Source organism: Eulemur rufifrons, chromosome 2 (assembly GCF_041146395.1).
Source record: "Eulemur rufifrons isolate Redbay chromosome 2, OSU_ERuf_1, whole genome shotgun sequence".
NCBI lineage: Eukaryota > Metazoa > Chordata > Mammalia > Primates > Lemuridae > Eulemur > Eulemur rufifrons.
Genome location: NC_090984.1, coordinates 11,330,004 through 11,343,730, shown reverse-complemented (window position 1 = coordinate 11,343,730; position 13,727 = coordinate 11,330,004). Strand labels below are relative to the sequence as shown.

Genomic DNA, 13,727 nt, shown 5'->3' with positions numbered 1-13,727 from the left:
TGCCTGGCCAAGGGTTGTCTTGCCTTGCAGATTCCTGCATGGGAGACATATAGTGTCATGCCTACATATACTGAGCCCCACATAAGCCTGAACCATTGTTACTATCATAATATTAATAGTAATCCTTGCATGTCTAAATACAGCAAAGCAGCTAGGAGCAAGCTGAGAACAGGCTCTAGAATCCCAAGACCAAGAATCAAATTCTGGCACAACTGCCTCCTGGCTGGCTGTGTGGCCTTGAGCAAATGTCTTCACCTACCTATGCCTCTGTTTCATGTTCTAAGATGACGTGAAGGAGAACTGTGGCAGATGATAAGTTCTTTTTTTTTTTTCCCCAGACACAGTCTCACTCTGTTGCCCAGGCTAGAGTGCAGTAGTGTCAGCCTAGCTCACAGCAACTTCAAACTCCTGGACTTAAGCAATCCTACTGCCTCTGTCTCCCAAGTAGCTGGGACTACAGGCGTGTGCCACCATGCCCCACTAGTTTTTTCTACATATAGTTTTAGTTGTCCAGCTAATTTCTTTCTATTTTTAGTAGAGATAGGGTCTCACTCTTGGTCAGACTGGTCTCGAACTCCGAGCTCAAGCGATCCTCCTGCCTCAGCCTCCCAGAGTGCTAGGATTACAAGTGTAAGCCACCGTGCCTGGCCTCATTTTTTTTTTTTTTTAAGAGACAGGATGTCACTATGTTGCCCAGGCTGGTCTTGAACTCCTAGGATCAAGTGATCTTCCTGCCTTAGCCCTCCTTCTATTTGCTGGGACTATAGGTGTGTGCCACCACACCTGGCTAATTTTTTTTTTTTTTTTTTTTTTGAGACAGAGTCTGGCTCTGCACCTCAGGTAGAGTGCAGTGATGTCATTGTATCTCACTGCAACCCCAAACTCCTGGGTTCAAGTGATCCTCCTATTTTTTTCATTTTTAGAAGAGACGGGGGTCTCACTCTCGCTCAGGCTGGTCTTGAACTCCTGAGCTCAAGCGATCCTCCCGCCTTGGCCTCCCAGAGTGCTAGGATTACAGGCGTGAGCCACTGAGCCCAGCCCAGGGGAATTTTTTGAGCCCAGGAGTTGGAGGCTGCAGTGAGCTATGATCAGGCCACTGCGCTCCAGCCCGGGAGACAGAGAGGGAACACGTGTCTTAAAAAAAAAAAAAAAGCTTTTATTTAACTTCACCATTCATAGTGCCACAGAGGGGACAGTAAATATTCACTCACTGAATAAATCATCATAACCATAACGGAACAGCAACCATAAGTCCAATTTAGCACACAGTAGGTGTTATTAGTTACAATAATAAGAAGGATCATTTTTGTTTTCAACATTCTAGCGACATCTAGGTGTCACATAGTAGGAGCTTAATAAACGTTTCTGGAATGAAGGAACAAGAGTAACATTAGGAATAGTAATGAAAATCACTACATGTGTCTTGCTCAGAGTGCCACCCACAGGCCTTGTCACTCAGTGAAAGAATATTTGAGTGAAAGAAAAAATTTAATTAGTAAAATTTTTTGCATGAATGAATGAATGAATCAATGAATTAGGCAAATATTATTGAACGCTCAGTACTGGGCACTGGGAACACAAACATGAAGAGGAGCAAGTCCCTTCCCTACTGGGAGTGACATGAGTGTGGGAGAGAAACAGAAGGAAGGAGATGAATGTGGATACATGGATGGATGGATGGATGGATGGATGCATGGGTGATTGGATGAGCGAATGAATGAATAACTGATTGATCTGGGGTCTCTGCCCATCAGCACGCCTGAGAAAATGAGGCAGGTCCACTGTCCCGTCCGAACCCGCGCCCTTCCCAGCCCCCCCACCACCCCGGCAGTCGTCTTCGCGTCGGCCGACAGCGCTGCTCACCTGGCGGCCTCCCCTTTAAGACGCACACCTGGCCGCTCACCTGGGCGCGAGCGCTTCCGCAGGAAGAAGGAAGCGGCGCCGCCGTCGCCTCCTGGCGCTCCCTCCCCTGCTTCTAGGCCCGCTGGCTGTCACCATGTCCGCCTCGGCGGTCTTCATTCTCGACGTCAAGGGCAAGGTGAGACTGGGCGTGAGGGGTTAGGGGACCGACAGGTGAGGCCGGGCTCCGGGGGATCCAGGGGCGCCTCCTCCGCCCAGGCCTGGGAGGCCCCAAAAAGGGGCGTAGGAACACCCCTTCGCACTCCCCCCCAATCCCTAGGAGTCCTGAGTCGAATCTCACTTCCTGGCTGTGTGCCTGGGGCGGGGGCGCTTCACCTCTCTGAGCCTCAGTTTCCTCGTATGTAAAAATGGGAATAACAGAGACCCCCACCCAATGAGCATGAATACAACTCGATGCGTGTGAACCACTTGGTACAATAGCCCTGCTGCAAGCATTAGGCGTTCAGTAAATTGAAATTATTTCCCTCACGGTAAGCATCCATAGTGTTAATATCCGGGGAAGGGACCAGGGCCAGGAGGCCCTAATTCCTCTCCGGGGCTGCCTCCCTGAAGCCTCCTTTATTCGTCTTGTTCTTTAACAGCAGTAATAACTGGCGGTGGAAATAATATTTCTGCTAATAATAATAGAGCCAAGATGTTTGAGGACCTGCTGGGTACGGTGGCTCACACCTGTAATTCTGGCACTTTGGGAGGCCAAGGTGGGAGGATCACTTGAGGCCAGGAGTTCAGGACCAGCCTGGGCAACATAGCAAGACCCAGGCTGAAAAAAATAAATTAAAAATATTAGTCAGGCATGGTGGCGTGTACCTGTCGTCCCAGCTACTCTGGGAGGCAGAAGCAGGAGGATCCCTTAAGCCCTGGAGTTGGAGGTTGATGTGAGATACGGTGGCAACACTGCACTCCAGTCTGGGTGACAGAGTGAGACCCTGTCTCTGAAAAAAAAATGCATATACATATGTATGTGTATGCATATGTATATGTATATACATACATATGTATCATTTTTCTTTTGTTTTTCTTTTTCTTTTTTTTCTTTCTTCTTCTTCTTTTTTTTCAAATAATCCCAATAGCACCAGTTTGGTGCTTATGAAGCCTGGAGCAACAACAGGAATTTTGGAGCCAGGGTGCCTTAGTTGAATTCCTGGTTTCCCAGGAATGTGGGATGTGGTTTATAACCTCAACTTTCCTGTCTGTAAAATGGAGGTGATGGTGGCACCTGATAACCTGACCTCACAAGGTTGTGGTGAGAACTAACAAGGTAGAAAACATCTAGTCTTTAGTAGAACACAGCCAGGGGCTCAGCGAGCGTCTAGGCACATTAGCTGTTGTTATCACTTGCCCATTTTACAGGGGAGGAAACTGAGGCATGGAGTGGCAGAACCTTACCCAAGCTGCTCAGCTGGGAAGTAGGGTTCAGAACTGAGCACTCCGATGCCCCAGTATGGTAGGTTCTGGGATGCTGGCGGTGACTGGATCTTGTCCACCCACCCTCAGCCCTTGATCAGCCGCAACTACAAGGGCGATGTGGCCATGAGTGAGATTGAGCACTTCATGCCTCTGCTCGTGCAACGGGAAGAGGAAGGCGCCCTGGCCCCCCTGCTGAGCCACGGCAAAGTCCACTTCCTATGGATCAAACACAGCAACCTTTACCGTATCCACCCGGGTGGGGGCCCTGGACATTCAGAATGGTGGAAGCTCAGGCCCAGAGAGGGTGGGCTGAGTATAGAATTTGCACGCACATCTGTGATGGCTAAGGCTGGGAGGCAGGTTGAGACTGGGGTGGTGGCAGGGGACAGGATGGAGGTTCAGGGTCTATACTCTATTTATGTCCCCCCAAACGGCACCTTTTCCTTAACCTCGCTGCCCTTAGTGGTGGCCACCACGCTGAAGAACGCCAACGCCTCGCTGGTGTACTCCTTCCTCTACAAGACGGTGGAGGTAGGTGCCGCCTTCCATTGGCTGGCTGCTCTGTGTGTCCACCTGTCTTGGCCATCTCCTTCAGGAGCCATCTGTCCTAGGAAAGCCTTCCCTGTCCTTCCCCCATCAAAGCCTCATCACTCTGTATCTTATTAGCTGCCTAGGACAACATCTCTCCCTACAGGGCCGGGACCACAGAAGTCTCAGAGAGTTTTGGCTCGACTGAGCCAGAGGGCTAGTGATTCAATCCCAGCTCCCATGCTTCCTGGCCGTGTGACCGTGAGCAAGTCACTTCTCCTCCCTTTGCCTTTAAACTGGATTATAACAAGTCCTGCCTCAGGGTTGTCGTACAAATTAATCCAACCAATACCCGTAAAGCACCTAGAACAGTGTTCAGTATACAGTAAGTACTCAACAAAGGTTTACTATTGTTAGCATATCACAAATATTGTAACAATCACATAATACCAATGTATTGATCACTTACTATATACCATTGTCCATGTTAGAGAAAGTGCTCAGTAAATAATTTTTAACAATCAAGAGATATTTATTGATTCACCTTATCTCTGCCAGGAAAGGGCAGGGGACGTGCCCTTGGACAGGGGACAGGCAAATCTCGGCCCTCTTGGCTCACTGTTAATAGAGGGAATGAGACAATGTACTGCAGAGTTAAAAGACATTAAGGAGATTAAACAGCACATTGTGATAACCAGTGACTTGTGTGCTATTCTCACGGGAGGGAAGGGCTTCACCCAAGAGGGGACATTGGAGCTGAGGCTTGAATGACAAGGAACTCGCTGTGAGGTGAGCTGCGGGGAAAGTGTTGAATGAGTGACAGTTTCTCTGCTGAGGTTATGCCTACTCATTCCCAGGGCCTCTTAACCTGGGGTCCCCAGGCTGCCGACAGCCAGTGGATAGAATTCAGGACATTCATGAACTTGGCTGTTTCCATATAATGGGGTTCCTTGGCCATGCTGTGTGTTGTATTTTATGCACTTACCTCAGTCTGGAGTGGGTCTGTAAACATCACCAAATACACAGGGATCCGTGCTCCCCGCCCCCCCAACACAAATGATTAAAAGCTCTTTTAATGCCTCCTTCTAGAAGTCTCCCCAGATCTCTGTGTCTGTCTTGTGTTTGTTACTGCACCCAGCATATTGGATTAGATTGGTCCCATTACCTAACCATTTACGCCTTTAAATTGTTCCACAAGGGCAGGGACCCTGTCTGCTTTGTTCACGATGACTGTCCCAGCACAGGCATACAGTAGGTGCTCAATAATTGCTTGTTGAATGGGCTGGCTGAATGAGTAGAGACCCAGCTTGTGGTCACAACCACACCAACCACACCTATGTGGGTTTCTGTCTCCCCCTGGCCCCCACCCCAGGTATTCTGCGAATACTTCAAGGAGCTGGAGGAAGAGAGCATCCGGGACAACTTTGTCATCGTCTACGAGCTGTTGGATGAGCTCATGGACTTTGGCTTCCCCCAGACCACCGACAGCAAGATCCTGCAAGAGTGAGTGGACCCAGAGGCAGCCACAGGCTGCGCGGTGGGTGGAAGGAACTCAACGAGGGCCAGGGAGGTGTCCCTCCTCGGTCCAGCCGCTTGTCCCCCGCTGCCCTCCTGCCAGGTACATCACGCAGCAGGGCAACAAGCTGGAGACAGGCAAGTCGCGAGTGCCACCCACGGTCACGAACGCTGTGTCTTGGCGCTCCGAGGGCATTAAGTACAAGAAGAACGAGGTCTTCATCGATGTCATAGAGTCTGTCAACCTACTGGTGAGCCCCCATACCTGTACCCCACCCCCGCCACGCCACGGCCTGGGGGCAGGAGAGGGGGCTCTGTGCATGTTAACCTCTCATGTACACCCACCCACACAGGTCAATGCCAATGGCAGCGTCCTGCTGAGTGAGATCGTGGGCACCATCAAGCTCAAGGTGTTCCTGTCCGGAATGCCCGAGCTACGGCTGGGCCTCAATGACCGCGTGCTCTTCGAGCTCACTGGCCGTAAGCGTTTGGTGGGGACCCTCTCTCTGGAGCCCAAGGGGGAGCTGGAGACCCCGCCCCCTCTGGGGACCCAGAGAATTGCAGCCGGTTTTGAAATAAGCCCTCGTGTGCCCTCTGCTGGCCAACACTAGTACTGCAGCTGCTTGTTCATGATTGAGCACCTGCTGTGTGCCAGGGGCAGATTTAGGATCTGAGGACGTAGCAGTGAAGAAAAACACAAATCTGACATCCTAGTGCGAGAAGGAGACAGAATAACGTTTAAAAGCACGACAGCAAGAGCCAGGTTCCCTGGGTTCGGATCCCAGCTCTGCCCCTGCCAGCTGTTGTTCATCCTCTTTGGGCCTCAGTTTCCTCATCTGTAAAATAGGAGTCTTGGTAGTGGTGGACAGGGAAGGTGGGGACAGGGATCTTTTCCTGGCCCCCAGGGTCACTCTGCACTCTGGGCTCCGAGTTTCAGGCAGCAAGAACAAGTCGGTGGAGCTGGAGGATGTTAAATTCCACCAGTGCGTGCGACTCTCACGCTTTGATAATGACCGTACCATCTCCTTTATCCCTCCTGACGGTGACTTCGAGCTCATGTCCTACCGCCTCAGCACGCAGGTGAGGCAGGGTCAAGCCCCATGCACGTGGCATTCAGTGGGGCTCAGGGTTGACCCCTGAGTCTCTAAAATCTCCTCCTTCCTCTGTCTGCAGGTCAAACCGCTGATCTGGATTGAGTCTGTCATTGAGAAGTTCTCACACAGCCGCGTGGAAATCATGGTCAAGGTGGGCCCAGGGGGGACACTTATTAACAATGCACGATTTTAGCTGGGCATGGTGGCACATGTCTGTAGTCCCAGCTACCTGGGAGGCTGAGGCAGGAGGATCACTTGAGCCCAGGAATTTGAGGCTGCAGTGAGCTATGATGATGCCACAGCACTCCAGCCTTGGTGACAGAGCAAGACCCCGTCTCAATCAATCAATCAATAAATAAAACAAAAAGTAATTGTTTACACATCTGAATCCCTAAAGTATCTGAGTTCTGACACCTTCTCAGGGAGGCTTTCCCTGGTCGCTCTATTGATTAATTAATTTTTGCTTGGTTTGTCATTTATTTATGAGGGTCTCACTCTGTTGGCCTGGCTAGAGTGCAGAGGCATCATCATAGCTCAGTGTAACCTCCAGTTCCTGTCCTCAACCGATTCTCCCACCTCGGCCTCCCCAAAGTGCTGGGATCACAGGTGTGAGCCAACGTGAGTGAATTCTTCACGTCCCTTGCTCTCTCACTTGCCAGGCCAAGGGACAGTTTAAGAAGCAGTCAGTAGCCAATGGCGTGGAGATATCTGTGCCTGTTCCCAGCGATGCTGACTCCCCGCGCTTCAAAACCAGCGTGGGGAGTGCCAAGTATGTGCCGGAGAAGAACGTCGTTATTTGGAGTATTAAATCCTTCCCGGTGAGCACTAGAGACAGGAGGGCGACCTGGGAGTGGGGGCTGGCGTGGTGTGGGCGCTGCCCTAGCTGCATGGGGGCAAGGCGGACAGTAAGTCAGAGACCCATACACAAGTGCACATGGTTATTCTTTGGGAGTGACAAAGGTGGGAGCCAGGCTAGTCTATGTCACAGATGGGCAAAGTGAGGCTCCATCATGGCAAGTGGGTTTAAGTGCCTCCCCCTGTGACCGGGTGTGGTGGCGCGTGCCTGTAGTCCAAGCTCCTTGGGAAGCTAAAGCAGGAGGATCGCTTGAGCCCAGGAGTCTGAGGTTGCTGTGAGCTAGGCTGACACCACAGCACTTTAGCCCAGGTGACAGAGTGAGACTATGTCTCAAAAAAAAAAAAAAAAAAAGTGCCTCCCCCTTCGAGGTCTTAAGGAAACTAACCCTGTGTTCAGATTCCTCACCCTTGCCTTTCTGGGCTGCATGGGGTTGGGAGGCTCAGTTTGCCCAACTGTGAAATAGGCATGATCATGTTATCCATGTCCTTGGGCTGTTGGAGGATTTAGTTTGCCCCTGTCATCTAGTGGGGTGGGGTGGGGGTCATTGGAGCCTGAGAAACATGAGATGATAGACCCTGCCACCACCACTGATAGGGTTTTGCAGTCAGAAGCTTCTGCTGTGAGTCTAAGCCAAGAGCCTTTACTTGCTTGTCTGTGAAATAGGCTGAGAGCAGAGCTTGCTCTGGGGGCTGCTGTGAGGATGGTTGGGGTGGGTAGGGGGCCCTGTGGTGTGTCTGATGCCCCCATGTGCCCCCAGGGGGGCAAGGAGTACCTGATGCGAGCCCACTTTGGCCTCCCCAGCGTGGAGAAGGAGGAGGAGGAGGGGAGGCCCCCCATCGGGGTCAAGTTTGAGATTCCCTACTTCACCGTCTCTGGGATCCAGGTGAGGGAAGTGGGCAAAGTCTCTTCTCTTTGACCCCTGTAGGTTCCTCTCTCTCTTGTCCCTTGGCTCAAGTCACCTCCATTGCCTGGCCTGTGTCACCACCACTCTGAAGTCTCCCTTCAACGTTGCCTCTTTCTGCTTGCAGCCTGGGTCGGTCCTCTCTCCCTCTGGCCTGTGCCACCTCATGCCCCAGTAGCTTGTTCACTTTTTCTCCCTCCCCCACCTGCAAGCCATTTACCATTCCCTTGGGCTGTGCCACCTTGTCCTCCCAAAACCGTGTCACGTCTCCTCTCTTACACTATGCCACCTCTTTCGCCACTGTCCTGGACCACTTCCCCTCCCCCACTCATGCCATGTCACCTCATTACTCCCAGCCTGTGCTGTCTTATTCTCCTAAGTTGTGCCGCATATATTCCCTTGGCCTAAGCCCCTCTTTCTCCCTGGCCCTCGTCACCTCAGTCCCGCAAGCCTGGACCACCTCTTCTCACTCCCTTCCAGGTCCGGTACATGAAGATCATTGAGAAAAGCGGTTACCAGGCTCTGCCCTGGGTTCGCTACATCACCCAGAGTGGAGGTAAGGCAGCCAGCTCCCTCGGATGACGGGGTCAAGGAGACGGAAGAGGGTGGGAACTTGGGGCTCTGACCACATTCTGGCTCAGAAAACTCAACAGGCCTGGTCCAGGTCTGTTCCTCCTTGTCATGCCACCGTGAGCCTTGGCTTGCACATCTTCAAAATGGGGGCACGGGGCTGGGTGCGGTGCCTCATGCCTGTAATCCTAACACTTTGGAAGGCTGAGGTGGGAGGATCGCTTAAGGTCAGGAGTTTCAGAGCAGCCTGAGCAAGAGCGAGACCCCATCTCTACAAAAAATAGAAAACTTATCAGGGCGTGGTGGCGTGTGCCTGTGGTCCCAGCTACTCAGGAGGCTGAGGCAGGAGGATGGCTTGAGCCCAGCAGCGTGAGGCTGCAGTGAGCTATCATTGAGCCACTGCACTCCAGTCTGGGGTGACAGAGCAAGACCCTGTCTCTGAAAAGTTTCTTTTAAATTGAAAAATTTAAAAAAACAAAATGAGGGCAGTCACCAACTCTAGGGTGGCCGTGAGGTTTGGACAAAGGTCTGAACACATAGCACCACCATCTGCTGCCTGGAAACCGGCTTGTTGCTATGGTTTCAGTACCTGCATTCTCCCAAGGTCAGTCATAAGCACTGCGGCAGGGGATGGATTTAGGGGGGGCTGTCCCTCTCTCCCCTCCTCCCACTTCTGAGATGTTGCCTGGTCATCATTTCCCTGCAGATTATCAACTTCGTACCAGCTAGAAGCGAGAAGAGGTGGGGGCTTGAATGTGGGGCCTCCTTCCACCAAGGCCCCGCTGCAGATTGCAGAGAGGGAGAGAAGGTGGGGCTTGTGTGTGTCTGTGTGAGGGCAGGGCCCTGATTTAGCAGTTGCTTGCCCCCAGTACCTGCCCCCTTCTCGACTCTTCCTTTATCTGTAGCCTGGGAGGGATGGTCTCTCTGTCTCCCTCGTCTCTGATTTTATATGAAGAAATCTAAGAGGGGCTTGAAGTCCCCCTCATGAGTGCCTTCTTACAATGACCTGCCTTAAGGGGTGTCGAGGGTCCCTCCTCCTTCACAGCTGCTGAGCCCAGAGGGCCCTGCTGGCCCACTCCTCTGAGTTTTAGGATGTCATTAAAAAGATGAATTACCTGCCATGTATGTGCTTCTTGGCTGGGGACTGGGGCTGCCAGGGACATCCTTGCAGTGCTGGGATGGGAGTTGGCCGTACACATCCATTCCTCAGCCCCAGCCATCACTCACCTGGGCCAGGGCAGCCACCTCCACCCTGGTCCCCTGTTCCCCCCTTAGCAGACACGGGGCTCCTGTTAACTTCTAAGTTAGATCACCGCTTAGAACTCTTCCGTGGTTTCTACCTTGTTAAAGCCAAGTTCTCATGCAGCCCTCAGGGCTGATCTGCACAATGACTCTCCTCCACCTGTCCTCCCTTCCTCTCATCCTCCCTTTCTATATCACAGAGGCAGGCAGTCACCAGCTTCCACCTGGCTTGCTTTCCCCCAGATATCCACAAGGCTCCCTCCCTGCCCTTCAGGTCCCCAGTCAAATGTCACCTCCTCAGAGAGACCCTGTCTGACCTCCCTGTTTCAACGGCTTTCCGTTCCCAAGGGCCTTTCACTTAGCCTGTTGTATCAGCTCCATAGCGTTTGCCATTCTGAAAACATTTAATTGTTGTCTCCCGCGCTAGACTGTAGGTGTCCCACAGCAGCGGCCACCTGGCCCGCTCTCCAGTTGGGCACCTCCACAAGGTGCTCAGACAATCTTTGAAGGAAGGCCTCTGGAGCCACCTCTGGCCCACGTGGCAGCTGCAGGGTCAACCTTCCTCCTGGCCAGGGCTGGTTCGGTCGGAGCCAGGAAGGGTGATTCCTTCCTCATCCCTCCTATATCCCCCTTTTCTTTTCCTCATGGTGCTTAACGCTACCTAATATTATTTAGTGGCTTGAATGTGCGCTCCCCGGCGTCCAGAACTGTCCCCGCGAGCGGGGAGCGAATGAATGAAACGCAGCGCCCCGCGCATGGTAAGGACTGATGAATGCTCATCGCGTGGCCGAATGGTGGAACCCCGGCCGGGGTGGCTCCAGCCCTGCCTCCCTGCCTCCCGGGGGCGCCGAGGTCCCGGAACAGCCCGCGCTACCCTGCTCCTGACCTTTCTCCCTCGGGTCAGTTAAACCGGCCCTCTTTCCCGCCCGCCCGGCGCGTTTGAAAACCAAAAACCCCGCCATTGCTGGCGGTCCACCGGTCGCCGTCTCCTGGCCAATCAGAAGCGATGCCGCCCACGCCATCGCGCAAACCTCCCCAGCGACGCGCAGCCATTGGCTGCGCAGGCCGTGTGGGCGGGGCGCCGCAAGGTCGGGCGCCGGGCAACGCGGCTCGGCTACTTTGTGGCGAGTTTGTAAGAAAACAAATCCGCCGCGTTCGGGGCGGGGCCGCGGGCGCTCTGGCTCCGCCCCCTGGCGGCTGACTCGGTGGCCGCTTCGGCGCAGGCTCAGAGCAGACTCCGCCCGCCGAGGAAGAGGGAGGGTGAGTTGGGGGGAGACCCGGCCCCCAAGGGGCGGGCGCCGGGGTGGGCCCCGAGAGGGGCCGAGGGTTGGGCCCGGGCTCCAAGGCGCTCGCCTGCCGCCGGCTGACAGTGGGAGGAGCTGGCTGGGAGGGCGGGGGTCGCGGTGGAGCCCCAGACTTGGCGAGCGTGGCCGGGAGTCTAGCGCAGGCCGGACGCGCCGCGGCCGAGCCCCGGGAGGGCCGAACGGGGCCAGCGCCGGCTGTCTCCTCCGCACTGACCGGGCTGGGTGGGGCGGGGGGCTTCGCAGGCCGCCAGTGTCGACATGCTGCTGGAGGAGGTCCGCGCCGGCGACCGGCTGAGCGGGGCTGCGGCCCGGGGCGACGTGCAGGAGGTGCGCCGCCTTCTGCACCGAGAGCTGGTGCACCCCGACGCCCTGAACCGCTTCGGCAAGACGGCGCTGCAGGTGAGGCCGGGCCGGCCCGGGGCAAGGAGGGGGCGGGGGAGCGGGGCGAGTGTCGAGACCCCAGACCCCCTTCCCTCTCGTCTCCTGGCTCTGGTGGTGACCCCCTGGGGGCCAGTCCTCCTCCTCCGGGCTAATGTTCCCCAGGGTCCCCTTTGGTAGATGTGTGATGGGTGAGGTGAGGTTGGGGGGAGGGGAGATCTTTCCATCTTCTCTGGACGATTCCTTGTTCTCCGCATGTGGGGGATTCACTTTCCCTGGGGAGCTTCTTATTCGGTGGATGGGATTTAGCTTCTTTGGTCCCGTTTCCATGGGGACCGCTCAGGTTTCTTGGGGCTTCTATGGCGAGATCCAATCTCTAGAAAGAGGGATTCATGTCTCCCTTGGGGTCCCCATTTTCTAGAGGGTTCTCTGAGAGGTATCCAGTTACTTGCGGGGGGGGGGGGGTCTTCACTCCTAGGGTTGTGCGGATTCTTAGTATGTTGTGGGGGCACAGTGGCGCAAGGCTGTCACATTCCATGAAGCCCCTATCCCTGGGGGGCATTTTACAGGGGAATGTCATGTCTTGAGCGTGGCTCAGGTACCCCGAGGAAACATCCCCATTATATAGGAGGCAGCTATTCCATGGAGAGGGGGTTTTTCAAATTCCCTGGGCATATCCTTGCCCTTGAGGGGACTGCCACGTTCTTTGGGGGTAGTTCTCAGTCTATGGGGGTCCATTTCCTGGAGGGAGTTTCATATGAAGGTCTTAGGTTCCTGGAACGTTTTCGTGGGGGCTATTCTCTGGGTTGGGGTTCCATCTTATTCTTAAGGGAGTGACTAGCTTCTTAGGGTCCCTATTCTCAGGAGAACTTGTTCTCTGGGATCTCAAACAGCTCACTGTGGACTTATTTTCCCTGGGGCTTCTCCAGTCTCTAAGAGGACACTTCACCAGCGACCACTATGCCTGGAAGACCTCTCTCTCTTCTCTCTCTGGTGAGCCCCCTTTTTTATCCCCTCCTTTGGGGACCTCCTGACCCTCTGTCTCCCACACAGGTGATGATGTTTGGCAGCACCACCATCGCTCTGGAGCTGCTGAAGCAAGGTGCCAGCCCCAATGTCCAGGACATCTCTGGTACCAGTCCAGTCCATGACGCAGCCCGTACTGGATTCCTGGACACTCTGAAGGTCCTAGTGGAGCATGGCGCCGATGTCAACGCCCCCGATGGCACTGGGGCACTCCCTATCCATCTGGCGGTGCAGGAGGGCCACACCACTGTGGTCGGCTTTCTGGCAGCTGAATCCGATCTCCATCACAGGGACGCCAGGGGGCTCACACCCCTGGAGCTGGCACGGCAGAGGGGGGCTCAGGACATCATGGACATCCTGCAGGGCCACATGGTGGCCCCTCTGTGACCTGGGGCCACCCTTTCCAGCAAGAGAACCCTGCTGGGTTAAAAATCAGAAGAGGAGAGAAGAAACACTTTCTCTTCTCGCTCCTCCTCCCGAAGGGGGGAGGAGCACCCGTTTGTGGCTTTATTGGTGTTGATTTATGGGGTGCGTGTGTTTGGGGGACGTTTCTCATTTGTTTTTCTCACCCCTTTTGATGTGTTGGACAGAGAAGGGCTCCTGCAGGCAACAGCTACCTAAACGGTTCAGTTTTCTCTGCGTCCCAGCCTCCTGGGGCCACAGACAAGACCGATGGGCAGAGCTTTTAAAGCCTTAGCCCCATATTAAGGTCATTGTCTCCAGGGCTCCTGGAACCTGGAGACCTGGGCTGGCTGTGCTCAGAGTGACCTGAAACGTGAGCACTGCTTCGGGCATGGGGGTGGGGGGAGTGGTTCCAAATCCATCAGAGGGTAGCATGAGTTCATATTTTGTTGGAAGCTTGTTCTCCAGTCTCTTGTACAGCGTTTTAAAAGAAATAGATTCTATTTATTATGCTTTATGGAAAAGTTGTTGTGTGATAATTTAATGTTTTTACCCATTAAATTAAGACTTGTGCCTGATCACAG

General features: G+C 54.0%; 2 protein-coding genes across 4 annotated transcripts; both read left to right on the top strand.

Annotated features, from left to right (window-relative positions):
- The first annotated feature begins 1,915 nt into the window (after positions 1 to 1,915).
- On the top strand, positions 1,916 to 9,903 carry AP1M2 (adaptor related protein complex 1 subunit mu 2). Of its 3 annotated transcripts, none has more exons than XM_069495659.1 (12): positions 1,916 to 2,038; positions 3,415 to 3,571; positions 3,791 to 3,858; positions 5,228 to 5,358; positions 5,474 to 5,621; positions 5,724 to 5,850; positions 6,308 to 6,450; positions 6,544 to 6,615; positions 7,124 to 7,282; positions 8,078 to 8,203; positions 8,702 to 8,777; positions 9,498 to 9,903. In XM_069495659.1, the coding sequence occupies exons 1-12, from the start codon at positions 1,997 to 1,999 to the stop codon at positions 9,518 to 9,520; spliced, it is 1,272 nt and encodes a 423-aa protein (XP_069351760.1). In that variant the 5' UTR covers positions 1,916 to 1,996; the 3' UTR covers positions 9,521 to 9,903. The 3 variants fall into 3 exon arrangements, with proteins under 3 accessions (XP_069351760.1, XP_069351752.1, XP_069351743.1); XM_069495651.1 differs by having other exon boundaries at positions 6,302 to 6,450; XM_069495642.1 differs by having other exon boundaries at positions 1,997 to 2,038; positions 5,474 to 5,850; positions 9,498 to 9,789.
- Positions 9,904 to 11,260: 1,357 nt separating this feature from the next.
- On the top strand, positions 11,261 to 13,726 carry CDKN2D (cyclin dependent kinase inhibitor 2D). The gene is made up of 3 exons (XM_069495628.1): positions 11,261 to 11,293; positions 11,581 to 11,736; positions 12,769 to 13,726. Exons 2-3 carry the CDS (start codon positions 11,596 to 11,598, stop codon positions 13,126 to 13,128), a joined length of 501 nt encoding a protein of 166 aa, XP_069351729.1. The 5' UTR covers positions 11,261 to 11,293; positions 11,581 to 11,595; the 3' UTR covers positions 13,129 to 13,726.
- The last annotated feature ends 1 nt before the right edge of the window (position 13,727 follows it).